Source organism: Gymnoscopelus braueri (genome assembly GCF_963280865.1).
Source record: "Gymnoscopelus braueri genome assembly, chromosome: 18".
NCBI lineage: Eukaryota > Metazoa > Chordata > Actinopteri > Myctophiformes > Myctophidae > Gymnoscopelus > Gymnoscopelus braueri.
This window is the reverse complement of record NC_137618.1, coordinates 8323548-8340721: the sequence shown is the minus strand read 5'-3', so window position 1 is coordinate 8340721 and position 17174 is coordinate 8323548. Positions and strand designations below refer to the sequence as shown.

General features: G+C 51.4%; 1 protein-coding gene across 2 annotated transcripts in view; it reads left to right on the top strand.

Annotated features, from left to right (window-relative positions):
* LOC308073539 (titin-like) overlaps nucleotides 1-17174 on the top strand; it is a 248000-nt gene that overhangs the window by 198357 nt on the left and 32469 nt on the right. For both annotated transcript variants that reach the window (XM_080412477.1, XM_080412476.1), the window contains one exon: nucleotides 16-17115. In XM_080412477.1, the coding sequence (XP_080268603.1) occupies nucleotides 16-17115 (17100 nt within the window). The remainder of the gene's footprint in view (nucleotides 1-15; nucleotides 17116-17174) is intronic.

Genomic DNA, 17174 nt, shown 5'->3' with positions numbered 1-17174 from the left:
ATTCTCGTTTTGCAGATCCACCTGGTCCTCCATCCAACCCCAGAATCACAGAAACCACGAAAACCACAGTCACCTTCAAGTGGGGGAAGCCGCACTATGACGGCGGCCTTGATGTAGGCGGATACTTCGTTGAGTACAGGAAGGAGGGCCATGACGACTGGGAGGCAGAGAACCAGAACCCACTGAGAAGCACAGAATATGTCATTGGCAACCTGCAGAAGGGAGGCAGTTACCAGTTCAGAGTCTACGCCATCAACACAGAGGGAGTGGGAGAGCCAGCAGAGGTGGAGAATGTCATTGAACTGGTTGACCAGGAGGCATTGCCTGACTTTGAGCTGGATGCCGAGCTGAGGAAAACCCTGGTTGTGCGCTGCCGCGCCTCCATCCGAATGTTTGTTCCCATCAAGGGACGTCCCAAGCCTGATGTGACATGGACCAAGGACGACACTAACCTTAAGGCCCGCGCTCACATCGACACTACAGACTCCTACACCCTGCTGGTCATCCCCGACTGCACCAGATACGATGCTGGCAAGTACAACCTGTGCCTGGAGAACGTTGCTGGAAAGAAGACCGGCTTTGTCAACGTCAGAGTTCTGGACACACCAGGACCTCCAGTCTACCTGACGCCCAGAGAGATCACCAAGAACAGCATCACCATGCAGTGGGAGTTCCCCATTATTGATGGTGGATCCAAAATCCTCAACTATGTTATTGAGCAGAGAGCGGCGACTAAAAAGGCTTACACAGTACTGAGCACCACACACCAGAAATGCTCCTACAAGTTCTCCAATCTGGAGGAGGGAGCCCACTACTACTTCCGTATCTCTGCTGAGAATGACCTTGGTGTGGGAGAGCCCGCAGAAACCGCTCAGCCAATCAGAGTGTCCCAGGCCCCCACTGCCCCTGAGAACCTGTATGTGACAGACGTGTCATCTGACACTGCCAGCCTGGCCTGGACCAAGCCACTTCATGATGGCGGTAGCCTGATCACAGGATACGTCATTGAGGCCCAGAAGAAGGATGCTGAGCAGTGGGTCCATGTAGCTGCAATCAAAGCTCTGGACTACGTCGCCACAGATTTGATCGAGGGTGCAGAGTACGTCTTCCGCATCATGGCGGTCAATGCTTCTGGCAGGAGTGAGCCACGTGAGAGCAGGCCTGCTGTCATCAAAGAGCAGACCACCGCCCCATCCTTCGACATGCGTGCGGTGTATCAGAAGACAGTCATCGCCAAGACAGGAGACCGCATCAAGGTGGAGATCCCAGTGCTGGGCAAACCCAAGCCTGTGGTTTCCTGGAAGAAGGGAAGCATAGTGGTGAAGGAGACACAGAGAATGAACATCGAAACCACAGCGACCTCGACCATCCTCAACATCAGTGAGATCAAGAGGACGGATGGAGGCGAATATTCCATGACCGCAAAGAACATCTTGGGCACTGTGACTGAGACCATCACAGTTCTGGTCCACGACATTCCAGGGATTCCCACAGGGCCAGTGAAGTTGGAGGAGGTGTCATGTGACTATGTTCTCATGTCCTGGGAGGCACCAGAGGATGATGGAGGTGTTCCGATCAGCAATTACATTGTTGAGATGAGGGAGACCATTGGCACTTCTTGGCAGGAGCTGGCGGCCACAGTCATCCGCACCACGTTCAAGGCAGCTCGCCTCCGCACAGGAACTGAGTATCAGTTCCGTGTCAGAGCCCAGAACCGATATGGCTCTGGACCCTACCTTGTGTCTGATCCTGTAGTGGCTGCTTATCCATTTGAAGCGCCAGGGCAGCCAGGCACTCCTGTTGTCACAGCTTTCAACAAGGACGCTATGACTCTCAGCTGGAACGAGCCAGCAACCAATGGAGGCAGTGTCATCTTAGGCTACCACGTGGAGAGGAAGGAGCAGAACAGCATCCTGTGGCAGAGGGTCAACAGGGCTCTGGTGGTTGGAAATATCTATAAATCAGTAGGTTTAGTTGATGGAATTGGATATGAATACCGTGTCATTGCTGAAAATCAGGCCGGCCTGAGCAAAGCCAGCAAGCCCTCTGACACGTATTTCGCACTGGACCCAGTGGATCCACCAGGCAGGCCTGTGGCACTGAATGTCACCAGGCATGAGATTACAGTTTCCTGGACCAGGCCACAGGGAGATGGTGGATTCTCCATCACAGGATACACCGTAGAGAGGAGAGAGATGCCTAATGGACGCTGGCTCAAAGCCAACTTCAACAACATTCTGGAAACAATCTACACAGTCAGTGGTCTGACAGAAGATGCCACTTATGAGATCCGCGTCTTGGCCAGGAACTCAGCTGGATCGGTCAGTGCCCCGTCCCAGCCATCAGAGGAGATCGTATGTAGAGATGACATTCAAGAGCCCACTCTTGACGTTGACTCTTCCTACAGCACCACTGTTGTTGTCATGGCAGGAGAATTGTTCAAGCTGGAGGCCAGCGTAACTGGCAGACCAATCCCATCCCTGGTATGGACCAAGGAAGGGAAGGAGCTTGCAGACTCAACCAAGATTGAGATCAAGTCATCTGACTTCCACACCACTCTGGTGAACAAAGACTCTCTGAGGAAGGATGGTGGTGTTTTCATTCTGACAGCCAGCAACCCTGGTGGCTTTGCCAAGTACTCATTCCACGTCAAGGTGCTGGACAGACCCGGACCTCCAGGCTCTCTCAAGATAACAGACATCGCTGCAGAGAAGTGTGTCCTCAATTGGGTGCATCCTGAACATGATGGCGGTGCCAAGATTGATTACTTCGTCATCCAGAAACGTGAGACCAGCAGACTAGCATGGACCAATGTGGCCACAGACCTACAGGCCAACAGGTTCAAGGTCACCAAGCTGCTCAAGGGCAATGAGTACATCTTCAGAGTCATGGCTATCAACAAGTATGGTGTTGGTGAGCCTATAGAGTCTCAGCCTGTCATCTGTGCCAACCCTTACGTGGTCTCGGACCAACCAATGCAGCCTGAGGTCACAACCATAACCAAGGACTCCATGGTCGTTTGCTGGGATCGCCCTGAGCATGACGGAGGCAGCCGCATCAACACCTACATTGTTGAGAGGAGAGACAAGACTGGCCTGCGTTGGGTGAAGTGCAACAAGAGAACAGTGTCTGACCTCCGATTCAAGGTCTCTGGCCTTACACCAGGACATGAGTATGAATTCAGAATCTTTGCCGAGAACAATGCTGGTCTGAGCCTGCCTAGTCTCTCCAGTCCATTCTACAAAGCTGTCGACACCATCTTCCAGCCCGGTCCTCCTGGTAACCCCAGAGTGCTGGACACAACCAAGTCCTCCGTCACCTTGGCATGGAACAAGCCTGTCTATGACGGCGGCTCTGAAATCACCGGCTACGTCGTGGAAACCTGCCTGCCTGAGGAAGATGAATGGACCATACACACTCCCAAGAAGGGATGGACAGCCACCTCCTTCACTATTACCGGCTTGAAGGAGAACCAAGATTACAAAATCAATGTATGTGCCACTAACTGTGAGGGAATTGGAGAGCCTGCTGCGGTGCCTGGGACTCCCATTGCTGAGGACAGAATTATTCCTCCAGAGGTTGAACTTGGAGCCGAGCTACGTAAGGCGGTCAGCATCAGAGCCTGCAGCACCCTCAGACTGTTTGTCCCCATCAAGGGTAGACCAGCACCTGATGTGAAATGGGCAAGAGAGCATGGAGAATCCATGGACAAGGCCAATATTGAAGTCAGCTCATCTTTTACCACTCTTCAAGTTGAAAATGTTGACAGGTTTGATGGTGGCAAATACTTGGTGACTGTGGAGAATGTCTCTGGAAGCAAGACGGCCTATGTCAATGTCAGAGTGTTGGATACCCCTGGAGCACCACAGAATCTGATCATCAAAGAAGTCACTAGAGATTCAGTCTCCCTCATGTGGGATGCACCTCTCATTGATGGAGGCTCTAGAGTCCGCAACTACGTTGTGGAGAAGCGTGAGTCCACCAGAATGGCCTACTCAACGGTCTGTGACAGCTGCCACAAGTCAAGCTGGAAGATTGGAGATCTGGAGGAAGGAAAACTATACTTCTTCAGAATCCTTGCTGAGAATGAGTACGGCATCGGTCTCCCAGTGGAAACTATGGAGGCAGTCAAGGCTTCAGAGAAGCCTCTGCCACCAGGCAAAGTGTCTCTCCGTGAGGTAACTGGCTTCAGTATCAGTCTGGCCTGGGAGAAGCCTGATTATGATGGTGGCAGCAGAATCACGGGTTACATTATTGAGATGCAGAATAAGGGCAGTGATACGTGGAACCAGGTCATGGTAGTTAAGACCAATGAGGCTGTTGTCTCTGGCCTTACTCAGGGACAGGAGTACATGTTCCGTATCTCATCCACCAATGAGAAGGGAGTCAGTGATCCTCGACCTCTTAGCATGCCTGTAATAGCTAAAGACTTGGTCATCGCCCCAGCCTTCAATTTGCAGTTCACAACATTCAACGTTTTGGCAGGGGATGATCTGAAGATAGAAGTACCGATTGCTGCACATCCTAAACCCACTGTGACTTGGCTCAAAGGGGGCATCGCCCTCAAGGAGACAACTAGGGTTAATGCTGACATGACTGAGAAAGGCGTTCGCCTGATCATCAAGGAGGCCTGCAGAGATGATGTGGATACCTACAACATTAAGTTGAACAATTCAGCAGGAGAAGCCACCATGGACATTACTGTTGTTGTCCTGGATAAACCTGGCCCCCCAACCGGCCCAATTAAACTGGATGAGGTCACTGCTGACAGTGTGGTTCTGTCCTGGGAACCACCAGAGTACGAGGGTGGCTGTAGTATAAACAACTATGTTGTTGAGAAGAGAGACACATCCACTACTAACTGGCAGATTGTGTCTGCTACTGTAGCAAGAACCACCGTAAAGGCAGCTCGTTTGAAGACTGGAACTGAGTACCAGTTCAGGATTGCTGCAGAGAACAGATATGGCAAGTCCTCATGCCTGGTGTCTGAGACCCTTGTTGCTCAATATCCTTACGAAGTGCCCGGCTCACCCCGCTCTGCTGTCGTCCAGTCAGCCACTAAAGATAACATGGTGGTTGTATGGGATGCACCCAGCAGTGATGGTGGAAGCAAGATCATGGGATACCACCTGGAGCTCAAAGAGAGGAACAGCCTCATGTGGGTGAAGGGGAATAAACAGATCATCCCAGAGACCAGATACAAGGTCTGTAGCCTTGAAGAAGGCATTGAGTACGAGTTCAGAGTTTATGCTGAGAACATTGTTGGCCTCAGTCAGGCCAGCAAACTGACTGAGATGCAATTGGCCAGAGACCCATGCGACAGCCCTGGAAAGCCAGAAGCTACAATTGTCACCAGAAGTCGTGTGACACTTAAGTGGAAAGTGCCTGAGAGTGATGGCGGCAGCAAGATTACAGGCTATGTGGTTGAGAAGAAGGAAGGAGCTAGTGGCCATTGGATGAAGGCTAGCTTTGCGAACGTCCTCGAGCCTCAATTTGTTGTCACAGACCTGATTGAGGATCAGGTCTATGAGTTCCGTGTCATTGCCAGGAATGCAGGTGGCGTCTCTAGCAAACCATCTGAGAGCACTGGATCCATCACTGCAAAGGACGAGGTGGAGCCACCCCAGATTGACATTGATTCCAAATACTCCTCGGCTGTAGTGTTGAATGCCGGAGAGACATTCAAGCTGGAGGCTGGTTTCAGCGGTAAGCCTGTGCCCACAGTGCACTGGCTAAAGAACGGACAGGCGCTTCCTGACGCAGCTCGCCTGGAGATCAAGAACACAGACTTCACAGCTTGCCTTCTCATTAAGGAGGCCATTCGGGTTGACGGAGGCCAGTACACACTTTTGGTAAAGAATGTTGGAGGAGAGAAGTCAGTTAACATTAATGTCAAGGTCTTGGACAGACCAGGCCCACCTGATGGTCCAATCTCCATCTATGGAGTCACCAGTGAGAAATGCTGCATTGCTTGGAAGTCTCCCTTGCAAGATGGAGGCAGTGACGTTTCCTATTACATTGTGGAGAGGAGGGAGACTAGCAGGCTCGTCTGGACCAGGGTTGATCCCAAAGTTCAGGTCCTGAATCTGAAGATCACAAAACTCCTCCCTGGAAATGAGTATATCTTCAGAGTAATCCCAGTCAACAAATATGGAATTGGTGAGCCTCTGGAATCAGAGCCAATGATCGCTAGAAATCCATTTGTCACCCCTGCCCCACCAACAGAAGTGGAGGTCACCACCATCACCAAAGACTCAATGGTGGTGACATGGGAGAGACCAGATAATGACGGCGGTAATCCCATCCAAGGGTACATTATTGAGAAACGTGACAAGGAAGGTGTGAGGTGGACAAGGTGCAATAAGCGCACAGTGAGTGAGCTGCGCTTCAGAGTCGCAGGCCTCCTGGAAAACCGTAGCTATGAATTCAGAGTTGGTGCTGAGAATAATGCAGGAATTGGCACACCCAGCAAGCCAACAGAGTACTACAAAGCACTTGATGCTATCTACGAACCAGGCCCACCTAACAACCCTAAGTATGGCCTGGTGACCAGATCCACCGTTTCCCTGACATGGGGCCGACCCATGTATGATGGTGGCTGTGAGATTCAGGCCTACATTGTTGAAGCCTGCAATAGCACAATTGATGAGTGGGTCATGTGTACACCTCCCACTGGAATCAAAGAAACCAATTTCAAAGTGACCAAGCTGCTGGAGAAGCATGAGTACCAGTTCAGAGTATGTGCCATCAACAAGGTTGGAGTTGGGGAGCTTGCTGAATTTCCAGGAAAGGTTCAGACGGAACAGAAGCTTGAGGTGCCAGACCTTGACTTGGATGCTGATATGAGGAAAATGATCAACATCAGAGCAGCCGGCACCCTCAGACTGTTTGTTCCTATCAGAGGACGCCCACCTCCTGAGGTGAAATGGGGCAAGGCTGAGGGAGAGATTAAGGATACAGCTCAGATTGACAACACTACTAGCTATGCTTCTCTCGTCATTGAGAATGTTGATAGATTTGATAGTGGCAAGTACGTTCTGACAGCAGAAAATGCCAGTGGAGTCAAGTCTGCCTTCATTAGCGTCAGAGTTTTGGACTCACCCAGTGCACCAGCAAATTTCAAAATAAAGGAGATCACCAAGAATTCTGTCACTCTAAACTGGGAACCTCCACTTCTAGACGGTGGCGCCAAGATCAAGCAATACATTGTTGAAAAGCGTGAGACTACCAGAAAGGTATACTCTCGCATCACCACCTGCAACAGGATGTCATGGAAGATTGAACCTCTTCCAGAGGGGGGAATCTTCTTCTTCAGAGTCCTGGCTGAGAATGAATATGGCTTGGGTGAACCTGCTATAACTCTGGAGCCAGTGAAGGTCTCTGAAAAGCCTCAGCCACCTGGTAAAGTCAGTGTCCTTGATGTCACACGTCAAAGTGTAACACTGGCCTGGGAAAAGCCTGAACACGATGGTGGCAGCAGAGTCAGCTACTATGAGGTAGAATTGGCTCCCAAGGACATTGAGACCTGGTCTGTATGTGCCAGTATTAAGGCACTGGAGACGACAGTTATGAACCTGCAGAAGGGTGAGGAATACCAATTCAGAGTGATTGCCATCAATGAAAAGGGCAGGAGCGACCCCAGGCAGCTGGCTCAAACTATTGTAGCTAAGGACCTTGTGATTATGCCTGATGTGAGGCCTAGAATGAGCACCTACAATGTCCAGGTGGGCTATGACCTGAAGATAGAGGTGCCTATTGCTGGCCATCCCAAACCAACCATTACATGGACCAAGGATGGAGCTGCACTCAAGCAAACTACCAGAGTCAATGTCTCCGATGTGGCAAACCTAACCACTCTCACCGTCAAAGATGCTACCAGAGAGGATGGAGGCATGTACAGCATTAACATTACTAATGCCCTGGCATCCAAGGATGCCACCATCGAGGTGATCACCCTGGACAAACCAGGCCCACCCACAGGTCCAGTCAAATTGGACGACGTTAGTGCTGAGAGCATCACCCTCACCTGGGAGCCTCCCGCATTCACAGGCGGATGCCCGATCTCCAACTACGTTGTTGAAAAGAGAGACACGACTACAGTTAACTGGGTGGTTGTATCTGCAACTGTGGCTAGAACCACATTCAAGGTCGGCAATCTGAAGACAGGTGCTTTGTACCAGTTCAGAATCTATGCTGAGAATAAATATGGAAAGAGCTACTCTATCGACTCAGAGCCTGTTTTGGCTCAGTATCCATTCCAGGAGCCCGGTCCACCTGGAACACCATATGTTTCTTCATACAGTAAGGACTACATGGTGGTGGAGTGGCATAAACCTCCATCTGACGGAGGCAGCGCTATCCTGGGCTACCACCTGGAAAGGAAAGAGAAGAACAGCATCATCTGGACCAAGATCAACAAGGCTGTGATCCAGGACTGCAGGTTCAAATCCACTCCTCTGGAAGCGGGTATTGAATACGAGTTCAGAGCCTACGCAGAGAACATTGTCGGCGTTGGCAAATGCAGCAAGCTGTCAGAGGGCTATGTAGCCCGTGACCCATGTGATCCTCCCGGCCGCCCAGAGGCCATTATTGTATCGAGGCACTCTGTGAAGCTGAGGTGGACCGCTCCAGCGTATGATGGTGGATGTCTGATTACTGGCTATGTAGTGGAGAAACGTGACCTCCCTGAGGGAAAGTGGATGAAGGCTAGCTTTGCAAATATCCTTGCACATGAATTCACAGTTCTAGGACTGACTGAGCATGCCAAATATGACTTCAGAGTGATTGCTAGGAATGCAAGTGGAGCTGTCAGCAAGACCTCTGAGAGCACAGGTGCCATCACTGCCATCGATGAAGTTGAGACACCCAAGTATGAGGTTGATTCTAAGTACGCCGCAACCATTGTCCTTCATGCAGGAGAGACATTCACCCTGGAGGCCAGCGTGGAAGGAAAGCCCCTTCCCACAATTCAGTGGATCCACGAAGGTGTTGTGGTGGAGAACTCAGCCAGAGCAGAGATCAAAAACACAGACTTCCAGGCCGTGCTGGTGGTGAAGGACGCCATCAGAGTAGATGGAGGACAGTACACACTGGTTCTGACCAATGTGGCTGGATCCAAGACTGTTCCCTTCAGCGTGAGGGTACTGGACAGACCTGGACCCTCTGAGGGACCTCTCACTATCGGCAATGTCACTGAGGAGAAGTGTTCCCTGTCATGGCTGCCCCCCAGGCATGACGGCGGAGCCAGTGTCTCCTACTACATCATCCAGAAGAGAGAGACCAGCCGCTTGGCATGGACCTTGGTCTCCGGTGACTGTGGAGCCACCATGTTCAAGGTCACCAAGCTGCTCAAGGGCAATGAGTACATCTTCCGAATCTTGGCTGTCAACAAGTTTGGCACTGGTGAGGCTCTGGAGTCTGCACCAGTAATCATGAAGAATCCTTTTGTTGCTCCTGGTCCACCTCAGGAGCTGGAGCTCACCAACATCACCAGAGATTCCATCACAGTCTGCTGGACCCGCCCTCTAGTCACTGGAGGTAGTGACATTGCTGGCTACGTTGTGGAGAAGAGAGACAGAGCTGGAATCAGGTGGACTAAGTGTAACAAACGCAGACTCACAGACCTGCGATTCAGAGTGACAGGCCTCACTGAGGACCATGAGTATGAATTCAGGCTCTCTGCTGAAAATGCAGCAGGAGTGGGTCAGCCAAGCCCGCCTACCCCTTACGAAAAGGCCTGCGACCCTACCTTTGAGCCTGGCACTCCCACTAATGCCCATGTGGTCAGTACTACTAAGAACTCAGTCACATTGGCCTGGCATAGGCCCATCTATGATGGTGGCTGTGACATCCAGGGGTACGCTGTGGAGATCACCCAGGCTGAGGAGGAAGAATGGGCCATCTGCACTCCTCCCTCCGGAGTTAATGACACCAAGTTCACCATTAAGAAGCTAGTTGAACATCAAGAATACAAGGTACGCATATGTGCCATAAACAAAATGGGAGTCGGTGAGCCTACAGAGATTGAGGGAGTGGTGAAACCTGAAGAGAAGATGGATCCTCCCGAGATGATTCTGGATTCAGAGCTCAGAAAGGCAGTGGTGGTCCGTGCAGGAGCTACAATGAGGATCGGTATTCCATTCACAGGGCTTCCGACTCCTGCGATCAGTTGGGCCAAGGAAGAGGGAGAGCTGCCTGCTAAAGTCCAGATAGAGAAGAGCGATGATTTCACACAGCTCACCGTTGACATCTGTGACAGGAACGATGCTGGAAAATACATCCTCACCCTGGAGAACAGCGTTGGCTCCAAGTCAGCCTTTGTTACTGTCAGAGTTCTAGACACACCAGGAGCCCCACAGAATATCGGAGTGAAGGACATTACTAGAACTGGTGTTACTCTGACCTGGGAACCACCTCTCATCGATGGTGGCTCCAGAATTTCGAATTACATTGTTGACAGGCGTGATACGGTCAGGACATCTTACACTAATGTGGACAACAAATGCACCAAGACAAGCTGCCGTATCACCGGGCTAATTGAGGGAAATGTCTATTACTTCAGGGTCATGGCTGAGAACGAGTTTGGTATAGGTCTACTAGCGGAGACCCAAGAGGGTGCTAGGACTTCTGAGCCTCCTCTGCCTGTGGGCAAGGTCGCTCTGACTGATGTGACCAAGACCAGTGCATCTCTGTCCTGGGAGAAACCTGACCACGATGGAGGCAGCAGAATCATTGGCTATTACATCGAGATGCAGTTCCAGGGCACAGAAGAGTGGGTGTTGGCCACCACAACCAAGACCTGTGATGGCACAATAACAGGCCTCAGCACTGGACAGGAGTACCAGTTCAGAGTGTTTGCATTCAACGAGAAGGGCAAGAGTGACCCTAGGGCTCTGGCTGCTCCAGTCACTGCCAAGGATGTGACGATTGTACCCGCCTTCAAGATGGCATTCAACGCCTACAGTGTGCAGATTGGCCACGATCTGAAGATTGAGATCCCATTGATTGGTCGCCCAGTGCCTAATGTTGAATGGAAGAAGGAAGGACAGGCAATTAAGGAGACAACCAGGTTGAATGTGTCCAGCACAGCATCCTCTACTACACTGCTTATCAAAGAGACAAACAGGGAGGACTCTGGTAAATACACAGCGACGGCCACCAGCAGTATTGGAACGGCCACAGAGGAGATTACTGTTGTCATCTTGGAGAAACCTGGGCCTCCCACTGGCCCCATGACGATTGATGAGGTCAGCTCTGACTTTGTCACCGTGACCTGGGAGCCACCAGAGTACACAGGAGGCTGCCCGATCAACAACTACATTGTGGAGAAGAGAGACACCACCACTGTTGCATGGCAGATTGTCTCTGCTACCATCGCCAGATCAACCATCAAAATCACTAAGCTGAAGACTGGAGTTGAATACCAGTTCAGAGTGTCGGCTGAGAACAGATATGGAAAGAGTACCGCTATTCTCTCTCCTGCAGTCATTGCTCAGTATCCATTCACAGAGCCTGCCGCTCCTGGAACCCCATTCATCTCTTCTGTGACTAAGGACAATATGGTGGTGGAATGGAAACCTCCCACCAACAATGGAGGCAGTCCTGTCATGGGCTACCACATAGAGAGGAAGGAGAAGAACAGTCTGATGTGGACCAGACTCAACAATTTGATCGTCCCTGATGCCAGATACAGGACCACTGAGCTGGTGGAGGGCATCGAGTATGAATTCAGAGTGTACGCTGAAAATATCGCCGGGCTCAGCCCTGTTAGCAAACTGTCTGAAGCTACAGTGGCCACGGACCCCTGTGACCCACCAAGCACGCCTGAGGCGATTGACATCACCAGGAGCTTTGTGACTCTCCAGTGGACAAGGCCCCAGTACGATGGAGGCAGCAAAATCACCGGCTACATTGTTGAAAGGAGAAAGCACCCAGACATGCGCTGGATGAAGGCCAGCTTCGCCAACGTCATTGACACCCAGTTCACTTACACGAATATGACAGAGAACGCCATCTATGAGTTCCGCGTCATGGCCAGGAACGCAGCAGGCACCTTGAGTGTTCCTTCTGCGAGCACAGGAGAAATCACTGCCAAGGATGAGATCGTGGCACCAGAAGCCACCCTCGATCCTAAGTTCAATGATCTGACTGTGGTTCATGCTGGTGAAACGTACATCATAGACGCAGACTACATTGGCAAGCCTTTACCTGAGGTTATCTGGCTGAAGGATGGAAAAGAGATAGACAAGACCACGCCTAGAATGGAGATCAAGACCACAATTACACGAACCATTTTGACAGTCAAGGACTGCGTCAGAGTGGATGGAGGCCACTTCATACTAAAACTCATCAACGTGGGTGGAGTCAAGATGGTCCCAGTTAATGTGAAGGTACTGGACAGACCTGGTCCTCCTGCAGGCCCACTAGAGGTGAAGGGAGTGACTTCTGAGAAGTGCTATCTACACTGGAGCCACCCCCCGCACGATGGTGGAGCAGCCATCCAGCATTACATCATTGAGAGGAGGGAAACCAGCCGGTTGTCATGGACGGTGGTCGAACCGAGCATCCAGGCTGTCAGCTTCAAAGTCACCAAGCTGCTGCCTGGCAATGAGTACATTTTCAGAGTCACAGCTGTCAACAAATATGGTGTTGGTGAACCTCTGGAGTCTGATCCAGTTGTTGCTCGCAACCCCTTCACCACTCCCAGTTCTCCCTCCACCCCTGAGGTCGGTGTCATCACCAGAGACTCCATTGTGCTCACCTGGGAGAGACCTGAGAGCGACGGAGGAAATATGATTGATGGATACGTGCTTGAGAAGCGTGACAAAGAGGGCATCAGATGGACAAAGGCCAACAAGAAGAGACTGACTGACATCAGGTTCAGATGCTCAGGCCTCACAGAAGGACACTCCTATGAATTCAGAGTCTCAGCTGAAAACGCTGCAGGTGTGGGCAAGCCCAGTGCTGCAACTGACTACATCATGGCCAGCGATGCCATTTATCCACCAGGTCCTCCTAGCAATCCTAAAGTGACAGACCACTCTAGCACCAGTGTCTCCTTGGCCTGGTCCAGGCCCATCTATGATGGTGGAGCACCAATCGGCGGATACGTTGTTGAGGTGAAGGAGGGAGGAGATGATGAGTGGATCACATCTACACCACCCAATGGTGTCCAGACTACTCATTACACTGTCAAGAGACTGAAGGAGAACTTAGAGTATAACTTCCGTATCTGTGCTATGAACATCGAGGGAGTAGGAGAGCACGTAGACTTACCTGGGTCTGTGATTGCTGCTGAGAAGCTGGAAGCTCCTGAGATTGAGCTGGATGCTGACCTGAGGAAGATGGTTAATGTCCGTGCCAGTGCCACCCTGCGTCTGTTCGTCCCCATCAGAGGAAAGCCTGAGCCTGAGGTGAAATGGTCTAAGGCTGATGGTGCTATGACTGAGCGTGCCCAAATTGAGGTCACCACCTCCTACACGCTGTTGGTGATTGAAAACGTTGACAGATTTGACACTGGCAAATACGTGCTAACCCTGGAGAATCTCAGTGGCACAAAGTCGGCCTACATCAATGTTAGAATTCTGGACTCCCCCAGTGCTCCTACCAACCTACTCGTGAAGGATGTGAAGAGAGAATCAGTCTCCATCTCCTGGGAACCTCCTCTCATCGATGGTGGGGTCAAGGTCTCACACTACATCGTGGAGAAGAGAGAGCAGAAGAGAATGGGGTTCACCAGTGTCTGCAACAATTGTGTGAGGAATTCGTACATTATCTCTGACCTCCAGGAGGGAGGACGGTACTACTTCCGCGTGTCGCCTGTGAATGAGCTAGGAGTAGGTATGCCTGCCACCACAGAGGCCGTCAAAGTGTCAGAGGCCCCACTGCCTCCTGGTAAGGTCACCTTGGTGGATGTGACACGTCACAGTGTCAGCCTCGCCTGGGAGAAGCCTGATCATGATGGAGGCAGCAAGATCACAAACTACATTGTAGAGATGCAGTCTAAGGGAGATGACAAATGGACCGTGTGCAGTGAAATTAAAGCACTGGAGGCCACAATTGAAGGACTCACAGCTGGAGAGGAATACTCCTTCAGGGTGACTGCTGTGAATGACAAGGGCAAGAGCGATACCAAGCCCCTGGTTAGCCCTGTTGTGGTGAAGGACATCACAGTTGAACCCACGGTCAACCTGATGTTCGACACATTCAGCGTGAAGGCTGGAGATGACCTGAAGATTGATGTTCCTTTCAAGGGCAGACCTCAGCCTGAGGTGTCCTGGAAGAAGGATGGCCAGGTGCTGAAGCAGACCACCAGGGTCAATGTTGTCACCTCCAAGACCTCATCCAAGATCATCATTAAGGACGCAAACAAGGAGGACATTGGAAAGTATCAGATCACCCTAACTAATTCTATTGGCACCAAAACAGCCGAGGTATCTGTTGTCATCCTGGACAAACCTGGACCTCCCAGCAACATCGTGGTGGAAGAGGTGAGCGCTGACTTCATCTCTTTGTCTTGGGACCCTCCAAGCTATGTTGGTGGTTGTCAGATCAACAACTATGTGGTGGAGAAGAAGGACACCACCACCACGAACTGGCAGATCGTCTCTGCCACAGTTGCCAGGTCATCTATCAAGGTGTGTCGTCTCAACCAGGGCACACAGTACCAATTCCGCATTGCAGCTGAAAACCGTTATGGCAAGAGCCCTGCTATTGACTCTGCACCTATTGTTGCCCAGTATCCCTTCGAAGTTCCTACTACTCCCACCAATGTCCAAATTGCCCAGTCCACTAAGTATGGAATGCTGGTAACCTGGGGAACGCCCGCCAGTGATGGTGGAAGCCCTGTTCTTGGATATCACGTTGAAGGCAAAGACACGAGCAGCATGCTGTGGACCAAGGTGAACAGAGGTCTGCTGGCTGAGACTCAGTTCAAGATGACCCGCATTGAGGAAGGCCTGTTCTATCACTTCAGAGTCTATGCTGAGAATGCTGCTGGTATTGGCCCTTGCACTAAGGCCTGCGAGCCTGCAGCAGCCAGAGACCCATGTGAACCTCCTCGCAACCTCCAAGTCACCAACATCACCAGGAACACAGTTTCACTGCTCTGGGATGGCCCAGAGTACGATGGTGGAGTGAAGATCACCGGCTACATCGTGGAGCGCAGAGAGCTGCCCAGCGGCCGCTGGCTGAAGTGTAACTTCGCCAACTTGCAGGACACTTACTTTGATGTGACTGAGCTCACAGAAGACGTGCAGTACGAATTCCACGTCATTGCCAGGAACTCCGCCGAGCTACTCAGCGTTCCTTCTGAGAGCACTGGATCTGTGACAGTCAAGGATGATGTAGACCCACCCACGATTTTCCTGGAAGAAAAGTACAGAAGTCTGGTTGTGGTCAAGGCAGGAGAGGTCATTAGTATTGACGCAGAGGTCACTGGTCGGCCCCTCCCTGTTATCTCCTGGTCAAAGGACGGAAAGGAGATCGATGCCAAGACGCCAAGATGTGAGATCATCTCCACCAACTTCAAGACCTTACTGATCGTCAGAGATGTCATCAGGAGAGACTCTGGTCAGTACGTGCTGACACTGCATAATGTGGGTGGAACCAGGTCTGTAGCTGTCAACTGTAAAGTTCTGGACAGACCCGGTCCATCATCTGGACCACTGGCCGTGACTGGCATGACAGCGGAGAAATGTATCATAACCTGGGGACCCCCTCAGGAGAATGGTGGTGCTGAGATTCAGCATTACATCGTAGAGAAACGTGAGACCAGCCGCCTGGCTTGGACACTGGTCTATGGAGACATGAAAGCCACCACTTGTAAGGTCACCAAGCTACTCAAAGGAAACGAGTACATCCTTAGAGTCAGAGGAGTCAACAAGTACGGAGATGGTGAGGCCCTGGAAAGTGAACCTGCCAGGGCCATGGATCAATTCACTGCCGCGGCTCCTCCCGCTAACGTCCAAGTCACCTCAGTCACCAGCGAGGCCATGACCATCTGCTGGGAGAGGCCAGCGTCTGACGGAGGCAGCAGCATTGGTGGCTACGTCATTGAAAAGAGAGAAAAGACCGGCCTGCGTTGGTTCAGAGTCAACAAGAAACCTGTGTATGACCTGAGAGTCAAGGCTGGAAACCTGCGTGACGGCTGTGAGTATGAGTACAGAGTGTTTGCAGAGAATGCAGCGGGCCTCAGTGCTCCCAGTGTACCATGCCCTCTCATCAAGGCAGAAGACCCACAGTTCTTGCCTTCTCCTCCTGCTACGCCTAAGATCATCGACTACACCAAAACCACCGCCACTCTGTCCTGGAACAAGCCACTGTTTGATGGTGGAGCACCTGTGACTGGCTACAGAGTAGAGTACAGGAAATACTTAGATGATGAATGGTTTATTGGCGTCCTGAACACACAGACCACAGAGTTCACAGTGGTGGGATTGAACCCTGGGACCGAGTATGTGTTCACTGTCAGGTCTATCAACAAGATGGGACCCAGTGAGCAGAGCCAGGAGTCTGACTCACTGGTGGCCAAGGAGAGAGAGGATGAGCCAGTGTTTGACATCAGCAACGAGATGAGAAAGACCCTTATTGTGAAGGACGGTAGCTCCTTCACCATGAAGGTGCCCTTCAGAGGCCAGCCTGTACCGTACGTGTCGTGGGCCAAGGCTGACGTGGACCTGAGAGTCCGGGCTGTCATTGACACCACAGACACCTTCACCCTTATCACCCTGGAGAAAGCCACTCGCAACGACTCTGGAAAATACACCATCACACTGTCCAACGTGGCTGGAAGTACCTCGCTCACACTCAACGTCAGAGTCCTGGACTCCCCTGGACCGCCTACTCATGTGGGTACCAAGGAGGTGACATTAACCTCTGCCACTGTGATCTGGGACACGCCTGAGAATGAAGGAGGCGGACCGGTCAAGAACTACCTGCTGGACATCCGTGAGGCCAGTAAGAAGGGCTGGACCAGGCTGACTGACACCTGCCACAGACTGTCCTATAAGGTGTCAGACCTTCAGGAGGGAGGAATCTATTACTTCAGGGTGACAGGAGAGAACGAGTATGGCATCGGCGTTCCCACTGAGACCATGGAGGGAACCAAGATCTCAGGTACTTAAATATTGATATAACTATATAACTATTTAACTTGTTGATATTTTTACCGTTGT